Source organism: Uloborus diversus, chromosome 2, assembly GCF_026930045.1.
Source record: "Uloborus diversus isolate 005 chromosome 2, Udiv.v.3.1, whole genome shotgun sequence".
Lineage (NCBI taxonomy): Eukaryota > Metazoa > Arthropoda > Arachnida > Araneae > Uloboridae > Uloborus > Uloborus diversus.
This window is the reverse complement of record NC_072732.1, coordinates 138721573-138735728: the sequence shown is the minus strand read 5'-3', so window position 1 is coordinate 138735728 and position 14156 is coordinate 138721573. Positions and strand designations below refer to the sequence as shown.

At 29.7% G+C, this 14156-nt stretch overlaps 1 protein-coding gene across 1 annotated transcript in view; it reads left to right on the top strand.

Annotated features, from left to right (window-relative positions):
* Positions 1–14156, top strand: part of LOC129216046 (dystonin-like) — a 446756-nt gene that overhangs the window by 375966 nt on the left and 56634 nt on the right. The window contains exons 45-56 of the mRNA XM_054850190.1: positions 686–848; positions 1019–1185; positions 1827–1996; positions 3752–3911; positions 5576–5726; positions 6224–6393; positions 8414–8629; positions 9638–9751; positions 9856–9969; positions 10516–10728; positions 11769–11930; positions 12036–12206. Coding sequence (XP_054706165.1) covers positions 686–848; positions 1019–1185; positions 1827–1996; positions 3752–3911; positions 5576–5726; positions 6224–6393; positions 8414–8629; positions 9638–9751; positions 9856–9969; positions 10516–10728; positions 11769–11930; positions 12036–12206 — 1971 coding nt within the window. The remainder of the gene's footprint in view (positions 1–685; positions 849–1018; positions 1186–1826; positions 1997–3751; positions 3912–5575; positions 5727–6223; positions 6394–8413; positions 8630–9637; positions 9752–9855; positions 9970–10515; positions 10729–11768; positions 11931–12035; positions 12207–14156) is intronic.

Sequence of the window (14156 nt, the reverse complement as noted above, 5' to 3'; positions counted from 1 at the left end):
CTATAATTTTAGTTATTTGTGACGATAAAAATTAGATCTCGTGAGGCATTTAATATTAGAAAGAAATTTTATTTAAGTTTCAAGGGAATGAGAGTATTTTTTCAATTCACTTATTTTTTAAGCAGTATATATTTAGAATTAGGACCAGCCTAGCTGGGCCCAGAGACTGTTGCTGGTCGTCATATTTGCATTTATTTACAATTAAATCTACTGTCCAAAGCATTTACCAGTATTTTGAGCTGAAAAACAGTTTAATTATAAACATGTATGTACAATTAAAGAAAAAGGGAGGGAGAAGAAGGCAGAGGGCTGTAAACAAATGAAAAAAAAAAAAACTGCTGTAATTGCAAGTCCATTTTTTTTAGTTATTTGCATTAAAATTACTGCAACATATTATAATTCCTTTGTTTTAGACACAGATAATTATCCCAACTTTCAATTGTTTGATTCTGCTTATGAATTTATTATTTTTTTAAAGAAGAAAATTCAGTTTTCATGAAAAAAGTACGTTAAATAAAAATATTTTTAGTGCTTATTTGTGGAAACTTGTAATTTGATGTCATTTTGAATTATTTTAAAAAGGTTTGTGTATTTTTCTGTAAAGCCTAATTTAATTGTATTCATCTTTCAAATTTTCTGCACACATTATTTGATCCAGTTTTCATTTGCAAAATTCAATTTTTAGGATCTGGAAGAGCAACTAGAAAACCAACGTCCACTATTAGCTGATGCTGAAGCAGTTTGTGAGCAATTGTGTGATATATTAAGTGACTCCGCCTCTAAGACAGAAATAAAGAATAAACTAAATGCTGTTGAAAAACAATACAATAATCTGAACAGAAAAATGAGTAAGTTCGTTCATATAATTTATTCTAAAGCTTTGTCAAAATGAAAAAGAGTAATTTCAGATTAAAAAAATTTTGTGTGTTATACATTACATGTAAGAAACACATACATTTCATGAAAACTATGAAGCATTTTTTATCATGAGTAATCGAAACTTGCTATTTTTGCTTAGATAATCGTAAAGCTGAACTGGAATCAGCATTAAAAGAAGACAAAGATTTCTACCTTTCATTTGATCGTATCCAGCATTGGTTAAATGATATGGAGAACACATTAGCTCATGAATTTCCCATCTCTGCTGACAAAGATATACTTAAAAGACAAGTTCAAGATTTTGAAGTAAGCAACAAAGTTAATTTTAGAAATTATTTTCATCCATTTTCACGAAAAGAACGTTTTTTATTATTATGCAGACAAAAATATTTGTATACTGTTACAAATTCATGTGCCTAAAAGTAGTAATAAATAACCTTATTTTTTATGTTTTTATTGAGAAAATTGCTTATATTAATTTATGAAATGATAGTAACTGTTTTTATTATTCAAACATTGATTAGTATACAGGAATTCTAAAGGAAGGCTGAATTTTCAGTAAGTTACTGCCCATTAGCCAGGGTTTAGGCAGAAATACATGAAATACACCGCCAGCTCAGTCATTCTATCCGAAGACTCTTGGCTTCCTTAAGGGGTTTTCTACCTCCAGCTCAGTCACCTCCTATTCCGGGCTGATGAGTGCTAATAAGCACAAAACTGCAGTCCTGAAATGGAATGATTGAGCTGGCGGTGTATTTCATGTAAAGGCGGAATGTTTGTAAATGTTGTTGATGTAATTTTTTTACCCTGTTTGATTTATTATTATGATTGGGGTTGTTTCATGTATGCTTCTTTCTTTTGTTTCTTTCTGTCTTTTTTTTTTCTTTTTGTATTTTCCTGATAATAGACCAATAAAATATTTAATTAATGTGAGGCATTTTTTATAGAGCATTTATAAAGAAGTTTTGAATAAAGATCATGAAGTTCATTTGCTTATGAGTAAAGGGGCTGAAATGCTTCCAAAAGTTACTCGAAAATCAGAAGCTGCCCAACTTCAAAATAAAATGGACGTTACAAAGCGTCAATGGGAGAAAGTTCGTAAGGCGGCTAATGACAGGTAATTTTTTTCCATATTGCTGTTTGTCAATTGTTCTGTACATGTTAAAGAATAAGAATGTGTATTTGCCTCAGCGTAGTCATGTTGAGTAATTGAAATAAACCATTTTACATAATTTTACCCCAAAAAGATGTTTTTATTTTATTTGTTTTAATTAATCATAATGCAAAGTGATATATTTTTTTTTATATTAAAAAAAGTGTGATAGAGGGTATACAAATTTAGATAAAGGACACAGGCTCAACTTGCATTTATTTTCTTTTTATTTTAATTCTTAAGAATTTCTTGTTAATCAATGACAAATAGTGCCTGCTTCACAAACATCAGTACCATAAGAAGTTATATGGATATTTTCTAAGATTTTTTTTTTTTTTTTTTTGAAATATTTAGGCTATACTTAATCTCTTAAGATCTGATGGGATTTTATATTTGCATGAAGAGGTTGGATTTGCACTGCTAAGTTGGTTCTAAACAAAGTAATAAAAAATAAATAAATGTTTAAAAATGGTGTGTCTAATTGACACACTTTTTTCTTATAAATAAATCTATCCTGGCATTTTTTGGATAAATCAGCTTTGTAAAAATTTTTGAAAGAAATAAATTTAGCCTCATTTACTTTAGTTTTTAGCGATGTTTTAGGTATTGTATACTTTAAATTGAGGATCCTTTTTCAAGTGCAAATACTGGCTCCTTCAAAATTTTGAAAATACTTCTTGAAAGCTACATAGATACTCCCTGATCTTTACTTCAGCATGAATTCAGTTTCAGGTCCCAGTAATTTAAAACGTTTACTTATCTGCACTAGATGGTCTATGAAATGATCTACCTCTATCATACGTAAATAGATATGGTAAAAACTTTCAGACATAGTTTTTACTTCCTTTTACAAAAAAGGAAGTATTGTATTTGCAAAAAAATTTTCACTCAAAAATCGACCTTAATTTCCATTTTACTCACTCCCGAATGAATGTTGAGTTTTTTTTTCAACTCAACCACATATGGATAACTGCCTAAGAACCTATAGACACTCGAAATATTCATTTTTATGATTCCCAAGTTAATTACAAGTATTCTCGTGATGTCTATATGTATGTGCGTATGTATGTCGCATAACTCAAGAACGGTATGTCCTAAAAAGTTGAAATTTGGTACATAGACTCCTACTAGGATCTAGTTTTGCACCTCTCCTTTTGGTTGCATTCGGTTGTTTCTAATGGGGTCTTTTGCCCCTTTTTTGGGGGAAATCATTGTTAATCTTGATGTAAACTCAAGTGGATTTATAATTTGGCTAATACTGGGCAATATATCGCCAGTTTTTTGGTCGCCAAGTTTTGTCGCCAACTTGGCGATAAATTTGGCGACTTTTTTTAAAAATCTGGTTTCAGTTTTGCCACTGTTGGTGATATTTATAAAGTAAACTATTGAATCACATTAAAATTGCCAGTAATGGGTAAATGACATTAAATTGGAGTAAAAGGAAGGCATGTGATGTTCGTTTCTTAATCATCAGCTCGTTTCTTAAAATAAATTAAGTTGTGATACAAAGTACATAAGTATCAGAGAAAAGAAAAAGTTCAAGTGTTATAAAGTATCAACTTGTTTAAGATACCCAGCTCTCAACCACTCCTCTCCCACCCCAAATCAAATTTCCAATCTTTACGTTTAATTTTAATTCTTGTAAGCAGAGAAAAATGTTAGATTTCATGAAAATATCTATATTGATTTTAATAATTATTACTTTTTTTTAAATCCTAGGCACACACTGCTGCAGAAATGCTCAGAAAGTTGTAAGAAATATCACAACTCTCTCAACTCTTTTGTCTCTTGGCTTAACAAATGTGAGGACAAAGTAAATGCTTTGCAACCCATAAGTTTTCATCGATCTCAATTGGATAAACAAGTCAAAGAGATTCAAGTAAGTTTGAATTCATTCTGATTACTGCTAAACTCTTATTTATTGTTATATAAAAAGAATGGGGAAGGTTTTTAAAAAGTCTCAAGTATGACTCAAAAACCATATTTGATACTGAACTATCTTAAATATACGTATTTCATATTTTTTATCTACTATTAATAAAAATAATTTTAGTTAATGTAAGTTCATCAGAACCGTACTAGCTGAAATTAATCGGGATTGGTGCTAATTCGGATTATAAAAACTTTAGGTTAGCCAAAATTTCAATTTTTAGTCTAATTTCCCAAAAAATAAACATTCTAGTGAAAAACTGAAAATAAATATTTAAAAAGAAAGGGGAAAAAACAGCATGAAAGTAAAATAAGAAAAACGTTACAAAAAGCACAAAATTGGCAAATTTGTGCTTTTTGTAACGTTGTTTTTATTATTTTACTGTTCAGTACAAAGGTATTTATTTATCTTAGCGTGAAAGTAGTTTAATTTTGAAGTGAGAAAGTCCTAAATGCAAAGTTAGAAATAAATAAATTCATAAATGAAATAAAATTTAAAATCTGAATCTAGGCCATTTTGAGATGCAAGAAGGGTGTTTCTGTTTATACGTCAGTCTGGCTTTCTGTTCCCATCCCTTACCAGTTATGAAGGATTTATTTAATTCCAATAGGACATTTTTCTACCTATTACATAATTCCAACCTGTCTTTTATTGCAATGAACATTTCTTTAATAGTTCAAAAAATTTAGCATTAGAGTCTTAGGATTAATTTGCACTTTTATAGCTTCCGATCAAATGTTTGGGTAAAAATTTCATATGATACTGAGAATATTTGATGTAAAATAAGGAGATAGTTATTAATCATTTGATCTTACGCATGTCTCTTATGTCCCACACTCTCTCTCTCTCTTTATTAAAAATGTTTAACTTAAGATGAGCATAAGTGTGTAATGGTCTTATAAAGTAAATCAACTGCATTGGAAATGAACCTTATTTTCTAGAATTTCATGTGCAAAACAAACAGAGAGGGATGTAGATTCCAAATGCATTTTTAAATTAAATAATTTATTTTCCCCCCATGAAGTAGAAAAAAGGAAAAACAGAAACCAAAAAACTTTTTGCCTAATATGTTGACAAAATTATTTATTTATTTTTGTATACTGAAATTGAGTGCCTTGATCTTGATAATGGCTATTTTCGTTTATTTATTTAATCATTTATTTTTGCTTTTATTTTTGTTAATAGTTACTTTAAGCAGTAAGAGCATAAAATGCGTTAATACTGAAGAAAGTCACTTGCAAGTAACAAAGGTGATGAACTTGAATGTAAACTTATTTTGCCCTGAACCAACTTCTTCTCTAGCCCTACACTGAATTGGGCTTAGGTGGTGGTGCTATCAGTTTTGGCATCTACACTGATTCCAGAACTGGAATAATTTAAATAATTAAAGGAAGCAAAGGAATATTTTATCTTGCAGTTTTAACCTGTTTTCTTGGGTTGATATGTTAGGGGAAAAAATGTATTTCTTGTTATTTGATACTTAACATAACGTGTTCTTTTTGCTATGTAATGTTTTGAGTCATTACTAAGTGGATTTTGAAGTCAACCAATGTTATTTCTCTATTTTCTTTTGAGTATTTCTAAATCCTAATGTAACAAATTATTTCTTTTAGGCTATTAAAAATGATGTATCAAAGCATTCACAAGAATATGAAAATACATGCAACCATGGAGAAGTTTTAATTTCATGTTGCGATGTAGATACAGAAGTAATTAGAAATGAAGTCGAATCATTAAGAAGACGCTGGGACAGAGTTAATCAAGGTAAATTTCCCTGATGATACTTTTTAATGAATTTATTGATTTATGTTCATTTAATCATTTAATGAAGATTTTAAATTTATACATTTTACAATTCCAGTTTAATAAGTATTAACAATCATAAACTTCAATTTTAAAAAAATCTCTCATTTTGACCTTACTGAATCATTCTAAAACATCTTAAGATGTTATTTGTAAAACCTATTTAATAATAGTCATAATTTTAACAATGTACTTATAAATAGTTAAAAATGTGTAATGATTACATATTTAGCTTGAAGTTTTGTCTTTGTAACTTATCCCTTTTCCTCATGTAACAGTTTTTAAACCCTTTTAGTCCTTTTATTTTTTTTAACTATTAATTTTTTTCAGTGTGTGTATGTGTGTCCATCCTAAAATGTATTTTTATGCAAAAATATTTTGACTCTCTCCTGTTTTAAATCATTGCTCTTCACTTTGAGAATAAATATTTAACTCTTCCTCCTTTTTAAATTCTGCAGAGGTTTTGGAAAGGTCTCAAATGCTGGATGATATTTCTCACAAATTAAATGTATATCAAGAAAAAGCTCGTGATGTGAATCATTCTTTGCACCGGCTTGAGGATCGATTACTCTCTCATGATGCCTTAGGTGACAGCTCAAGAGATCCAAAACTCTTAGCTAGAATGAAGGTAACTTAAGAATTCTGTGTGTGATTGAAATGAATTTTCATTCTTATCTTTCCAAAGATGTATTTTGTTCTTAGATTTGGGTTGAAAATGTTGTCATTTCATGGTAGGATAAATAATCATAGTTTTGTAACAATTTTGTTATTACAATCTGTTAGTAAGTTTGTAATAAATTCTTTTCCCAACTTAGTAAAAAATGTGTTTCTTTAAAAAGCTGAATACTTAATTCAGTTTTAAAAAATAAGCAATTTTCCATAGTAAAAATATGCTTAACCCTAATTTCAAAAGTGAATATTCTGTATTTAAAAATGTAAGTTAAATCATTTGCAACAACTTAAGTTTGAATCGTAGGTTATCTTCTTTAAAGCTTACTCGAATAAGGTTTGAAATCTCTTGGTTTCGATACTAGTTTTCAGCTTATTTATCAACTTGCAATTATAAATTTCTCTTAATCCTACGTATTAATCAGCAACTTTATATAGGGATTTCTTTTTTCTGACAAAAAAGAAGAACATTTTAAATTATATCATTGACAAGTTAGATTTAAGTATTGCTTCTTTCTTTTTTTCTTGATAGTAAAAAAGAAAATTATGTGTAATAGTTTTTTTTTAAAGCAATCTAACTGAACTTTTAATTTATTTTGAAGGAATGACGGTTTCAAAACTTTTAATATCAGTCGAATCTTTTCCAAATAAGAAGTCCAAAATGTGACTGAAATTCAATCTGCAATATTTGTTGAAATTTGTGCTTTTAATTGTAAAATGAGTTAACATTAGTGTTATTACAGTAGGCGCTGCTTAATGTGATCACGGTTAATGTTATCATTCCCTTAATGTTATATATCAAAATCACAAAGTCCCAAAATACTTGTATTTTAGCATGTGTTGAAAAAGTCGGATGTTGTAATCATTTTCATAATAAACTTTTATTTTTTTCCTCTTTTTTGTTCCTCAATCAAAAGAAATTCAAAGGCAAACCCTGTCAAGTAGCTTCCCAGAAAACAAGCTCCCTTCGTATCAGTATGCAAAAGAATTTTTCTCCCAGCTCAGTTACACTAAAAACTTCACTCAACACGGTCCAATATTTTAGCAAAGGAGAAAAAGCGCAATGATTTCACTGTCAAGGAAAAAAATGAGGTAAAAACAATTTGACAATTTCACCGTGATGAATCAAAGAAATGCTGCAGAACAAATAAACATTTCTTTGTCATCACTTTACAAGTTACTAAACAATCATGAAGATAAAATTTTAAAGAACTAGCGAAACCATGCTGGAAAAGATGATGAAGTTGCAACTACTTTGAAACTGAGGTTTATGAATGTTAGGGAAAAGGATGCGAGTAAATGGTCCGTTAATACTGCAAAAAACAGAAGATCTTACTTTAAAAATGGGCAAAAAAAAAACTTTGTAGCAACGGACTGATGGTTTAATCGATGGGGAAAAAAGAGCTATTTCATTCTGCTAATTTATAATCTAAAACTGCATTTAGTTGAAACATTGTAACTTTAATTTGCAGTTGCAAAAATAAATGCTTTAGTTGAAAAAAATCATCATTTTGTGTATCCTGGATTCTTTTCAGTTATTGTTATCAATCTGTTATTGTTATCAAACTATATTGGTCCCAAAGTGATCACATTAAGTGGCGCTTACTGTATTTATTATTCCATTCCATCAAAGAGAAATTACCAGCTATTAGTTATGCATTTAATAAAGTTTTATTATTTCTATATTGGATACCTATAGTGTTTAGTTCTGTTAAAAGTTTATGTTGCAATTAATAAAGTTTTATTTTTTTAAAATTGGATACATGTATGCTTAATCTGTTAAAAGTTTGTGTTGTGAATATTTTATCTGTGTTCTAGTTCTGAAAAATAAACATATTATTGTTTCCTAGTTACAAACTAATTTTTAAAATAACAATTATTTGTTCAAACAGTTGTCAAGATTTTAAACCAAATATTTTGTCTCTTATTACTTTTGTAATACTTTTCATGAGTTTAATTTTAATGCTCTTTAATCTTAGGCTTTATTAACTGAAGCTGGAGACATAAAGAGGCAATTGAATGGGCTGAAAGATTATGTTAGCGTTCTGGTTTCTGAAGCGTCTCCTTCTGTGGATACATCTCATATTACTGAGGAAGTTGAAGAACTAGATAAGAGGCACAGACAGCTCATTCAAAAACTGGAAGACAGATGCTGTGACCTGGAGTCTGCATCAGAAATAGTGACACATTTCAATGTAAATTTTGCTCTGTGATAATATTGCTTCATGGTTTTATTTTTTAAAATTCTTTTAATGTATATTTAAAGTGCTTCAATGTAGAAATGCATAGTACAATCAATTCTTGAGGACTCGAAATCCCAAGGGACCCGCTAAAAACTTGGAGCTATGGAAAATTCTCCCAGCCTTCTCAAAAAGCTTTAGGGCCCAATAAAAACCTCAAGATAAAAAAAAATTGAGTTACAGATAATTGACTGAATAAAGTTGAATTATGATGGTAGGTTTACTTTGTCTCCCTTGGCATGCTTCATCAAGTACTTACTTAGAGCATTCTGAGAGCTTTAGTTGGTATGTAGAGGTCATTTTTTCTCATAAGTGTTTATATTAATACATTTTAATTGCATTATATTTCATCCTCTCACTGAATTAAGCATTTGGTTCGTGCAACTTCTATATCTATAAACCCCATTATCCCGAAAGTGATAAGCAAAGTTACTAGTAAGCTTCATTGCAAACTTGATACTCAGAAGGTGCTTATAATATATTAGGTGCCACAATTTTAATTTAGTTATGATTAGAAAGTGCATGCAATTTCAATTATGTTACTCCCAATTTGAAACTGAAACTTTAAAATTGTCACATAGAGGTAAAAATTTACATCTACATTTCCTTTTTATTGCACTTGTGTGGCTTGTTTAGTAATGTTGTCTGCTAAAAAAATATTTTTATTGCATCTGCTTCATTTAATATGAAAAACTTAATTATTCTACCATGCTTTTGCTTTTCTATAGAAAATTCATTATTATGATGAATCTGACTGTTGTAAGTTTTGAGAGAAAATTTATGTAAGCTTAGTTCTGTCATTTGCATTTGTAGTTTTATTTTAAAATTCCATTAGTTTGTTTTATAACGTGAAACACTTAGTTTAAAATTTCCAATTCAGCTCAAAAATATTCTTAATAAGTAAATGTAATAAGTAAATAAGTGAGTGTTCTGTAATGTAACACATTTTAATTCTATTTACAGAATAAAATGAAAGATGCTCATTATGACTTAAATAATTTAGAAGAAGAATTGGACAACATGTCTCCGATTGCTCGAGATATAGATACATTAACAACGCAAATCAATCAAATCAAAGTATGAATATTTTACTGTTCACATTTCAAACATTTCAATTTCTAAGTTTTCATTGATTATTATGAAACTGGGATATATTAGTTATTATAATTATTGTTATTTAGAACTATGTCAATCGTTTGAAAAGAGCCAGGGATGATTGTGAAGAAGTTGAACATCAATGTCAAGAGATAATTTCTCATGGATATACCCCAGACCCTAAAGGTTGCAGGAATCAGGTACGATTAGAACTCATGACTTGTAAGCTTAAAGTGTGTTAGTAATATTAATTGTAAATACCCTGAAGCATTAAGGAGTAGTAAACAAATTGCCACGATTCATTTTATTCAAACTGTTCAGAACGATTTTCACTTTATACATGCTTGAAAATAAAGATAACATTGGAAACACTTCCATTGATATAGATTTACTGATTTACATGAAGTAGAAATCTTGATTTTTTTTTTTTATTTTTTTGAGTTTGAGTTAATTCTAAACCTGTTAGCAACTCATTTTACTTGTAAACTTCAGAAGTAACAGAGCTGTTCTTAAAAACTAGATTTAATTAATAAACTATTAGCTTAAGAATATTTTGTTTTCTCATATCTATTCATTTACTGGAATAGGACAAAATACAGTCTCACTTTGAGGCAATTTGTTACATAAGAGCATGGTGTAATTTGTTTAGGATTATAGTTTATAGTTATGTTTTATAGTTTTGCATTGCAGATTTCTAATTCTTCTTTCATAATGAAATATTTATGAAGCTTTTTTCTTCCTCTCAGCTGGATAGCCTGAATCGCCAATTGATTCGCCTTGAGGAACGTGCAAAAACTAGAGACAACAATTTGGAAAACATGCTGGGTAGGCTGGAAAAATTTTATGGAGATTACACCGACATTGCTAAAGAATTGAATGAAACGGCAGAAGAAGAACTTTCTTTTAAAGCCATTGGTGGAGAAGTGGATGCCATTCGATCTCAGCAGGATGAGTTCAAGGTAAGCTTATAAAGTATATTTCAAGGAATAATAATGTATTTAAAACATTGTCCAACTTTTGCTTGTTTTGAAATTTAGCTTGTGAGCATTTAATGGAAAAATTACCAAACTAAGGCTATTCGTTGATTTTTTTTACTAATTTTTATTGTCCTTAACGTTATCTTAGCACTTTGGCAACTTTTCATCAAACACTTGGGAAATACAACATTAATAGAGGCAGTGAGAAGCAAAGATTTGTAAGTGCTAAAGTTAAAAATTTGGAGAGAATCAATACAAATGGTAGAAGGAACTCTTATCTGTTTTGGGGAACATACCTGAAAGAGAGGGCACTAGTAGCCCTGATAGGTGCTGCTGCATAACATGCTTTAGAAATTTTTTTTCAATCAAAGTTGGTCTAATGCTTGAACTTTGAACATGTTTGCTCAAAACTAGAAGTAATTACACCTCTTTACTTCTCACTGCATCAATCAAAATGAAAACTAAAGGCAATCAAAAGCATAACCTGCATAACATATCATTGCTGCTTCACCAAAGATGTGAATCAGTGACATAGTGGTTTGGAAAATATGGCTGACTTCCATTTGTGAGAAATCCAAGTTCTATAAAAAAAAAAAAAAAAAGAAAAAAGGCCAAATTAAAATACTGACTGTCTTCCTATTTTTCTCTTTGGCATGTTATATACATGCAAGGCCAAGATTTTTCAAACTTTTTGCAAATTATTTGAATAAATTTCAGTTTTTCAATCATTTACATAAACTTTTTACTTTCTCCCATTTTTTCTTTTTCATAAACATAAAATCCCATTTGACCAACATTATGTTCTACATTTCACCAATTTTGAGTTCTCCCATGATTTCTGTTATGAATCATTTATTTATTTTTGCAAAATCTGAGTTTTATGTATATTTGCAGACTTTTTGCAAGCTCTGCACTTTGTGCTTGCATTTACAAGTTTTAGTCACGTCCTTGCCAACCATTTCTATTTGAAGTTTGTTTGCTGGAATTGAAATTTGATTACTTAAGAATAATTTTTATTTCAGCGTTATCATCGCAATCGACTTGAGCCTCTTGGGAAACAAATTGACAATATCAATAAAGTTGGCCAAGGATTAATACAGTCTGCATCTCCTGGTGTTAAAACCACAGTACTAGAACAAGACTTAGACATCTTGAATGAGCGATGGAACGATTTGAAACAGAGGGTAACTGTTTGAGTCTTACACTTTTAAAAATTTTGACTATTTTTAGGCAAAATATCAAATGCTGCAAATTGTATGTTGTTTTTTCACCGTTGTTTCATTTTTCAGATGAATGAAAGAGATCGGAAGTTGGACATTGCCTTGTTGCAGTCTGGAAAATTCCAAGATGCATTAGATGGAGTGCAAAAGTGGCTTGAAGATACTGAGGAAATGGTAGCGAACCAGAAGCCACCATCAGCTGATTATAAGGTCGTGAAAGCCCAATTGCAAGAACAGAAGGTAAAAGTTCACAGTTATTTATTAATTTTTTTATTAAGTTTGCTGTTGCAATGAACAACAGCATTTTTTAAATGAATAATGAGATTGAGCAAAACATCCTGTTGATTTTTTTCAATGCTGAGGTGGTATTTCTCCCCCAGAAAGAGAAATTGTTTGGAAAAAAAGCTTGATTGAATAAATCACAAATTGATACACTATCTTTTAGCAGTAATCCAGGGTTCGTACGCCCTTGAAAAACCTTGAAAAGTGCTTGAAAAAAAAAGTTCATTTTCAAGTGCTTGAAAACCTTGAAAAAGTTTTAAAACCTTGAAAAAGTTTCTTAGTGCTTAAATTCTCTCAAAAATCAATTGTGCTTAGAAGTTTTAAAAAAGTATTTCACCAATGCAATTTTCTGAACATGTGTTCAGTATGCAACATCGCGAAAAATTGCTTCCGTGTTTGGGATTTCAATCCTTTTGCATCTTGTAAATATTTTGATGTTTTTTACAACCGAAAGATATTTTGACATATGGTACCTTAGATTAGTTTATTTTTTTTTTGTTTAATTTCATTAATTAACAAAGATATTAATTTGGAAACCATGACAACATTGAACTTACTCGGGTTTCGCGGAAAATTGCTCTTGTGTTTGAAATTTCAATCTTTTTGCATCCTGCAAATATTTAAATATTTTGGCTAATCAAATGTTAGTTTCGCATATGCTACCTTAGATTAGTATATTTTTTGTTTAATTTTAATAAAAAACAAATTTATTTCATGGGAAACATGCCACGTCGAACAAACTCAGACTTTGCGAAAAATTGCTTCTCGTGTTTGAAATTTCAATCTTTTTGCATCTTGCAAATATTTAAATATATTCTCTAATCGGATGTTATTTTCATATTTGCTACCGTAGATTAGCATATTTTATGTTTAATTTCAGTAAAATATAAGTTTATTTTATGGGAAACATGACAACATTAAACTTAATTCGCGAAAATTTGCTTCCCTTGTTTGAGATTTCAATCCTTTTGTATTTGTAAATATTTTTATATTTTTGGCAATTAGTAGTTATTTTGACACTGCTACATCAGATTAGCTTATTTTATTTTTTATTTTAATAACTAAAGAGTTAAAGAATGTATTACCTTGGTCTTGTTTAATTATTTGCTTATTTATTTTTGCAATTTTGAATGATTATCTTTACCTAATTTTTGGTCATAACAGATTTTTTAAAAAAAATTTAAATTTCAGCAGTTGAGCACCTAACAAATTAACTTAAAGTTTGTATTTTAAATATAAAGTTGATTTATATAATTTTATTTATAAGTACATCATTTTTTTATGTCTGCTAAAATAAATAACGTGTATAACAGGGGTGGTTGTGTTATGATTATTCACTTGAAATCGTGTAGTGTTCGTTTTTATACTTTTACCTCCCTATATCTCCAATTTTCCCCTTTTCCCAAGGCCGTATCCAGAAATTATTTTCAGGAGGGGCCCGGATTAGCACATTGCCCTAACACACACACACACATATAGTATACATAGACACACCAAACTCATAAAAATGTTAACATAGAAGACTTTTTGTCTCTATTTTTAATGATTCCACTGTTTGGACTGTTGTTATTTTATTTTAATTTCTTATTATTTTTCTTATTCACCTTGTAGTGGTAAGGATAACAGGAGAGTGTCCCTTTAAGTCGGATGTAGAACATCCATAATTTCAGGGGGTCCGGGAGTTTTTCCCCGGAGAAACAAAATAAAAATTGCTTGCTCGACAAATAAAGGAAATTAATGGACAGAGAGGAAAAACGAGAGAGGAGAAAAGAGAAGCACCCAGTCATCTGCTCATATCGGCTTTTAGTGAAGTTTGTTTTTGATCACTAACCCTACTCCCCCCCCCTTTTTTTTTCATTTAAGTACTACAGTAATTAAGCCCTACAGTATGAAAATTCTACAAAATAG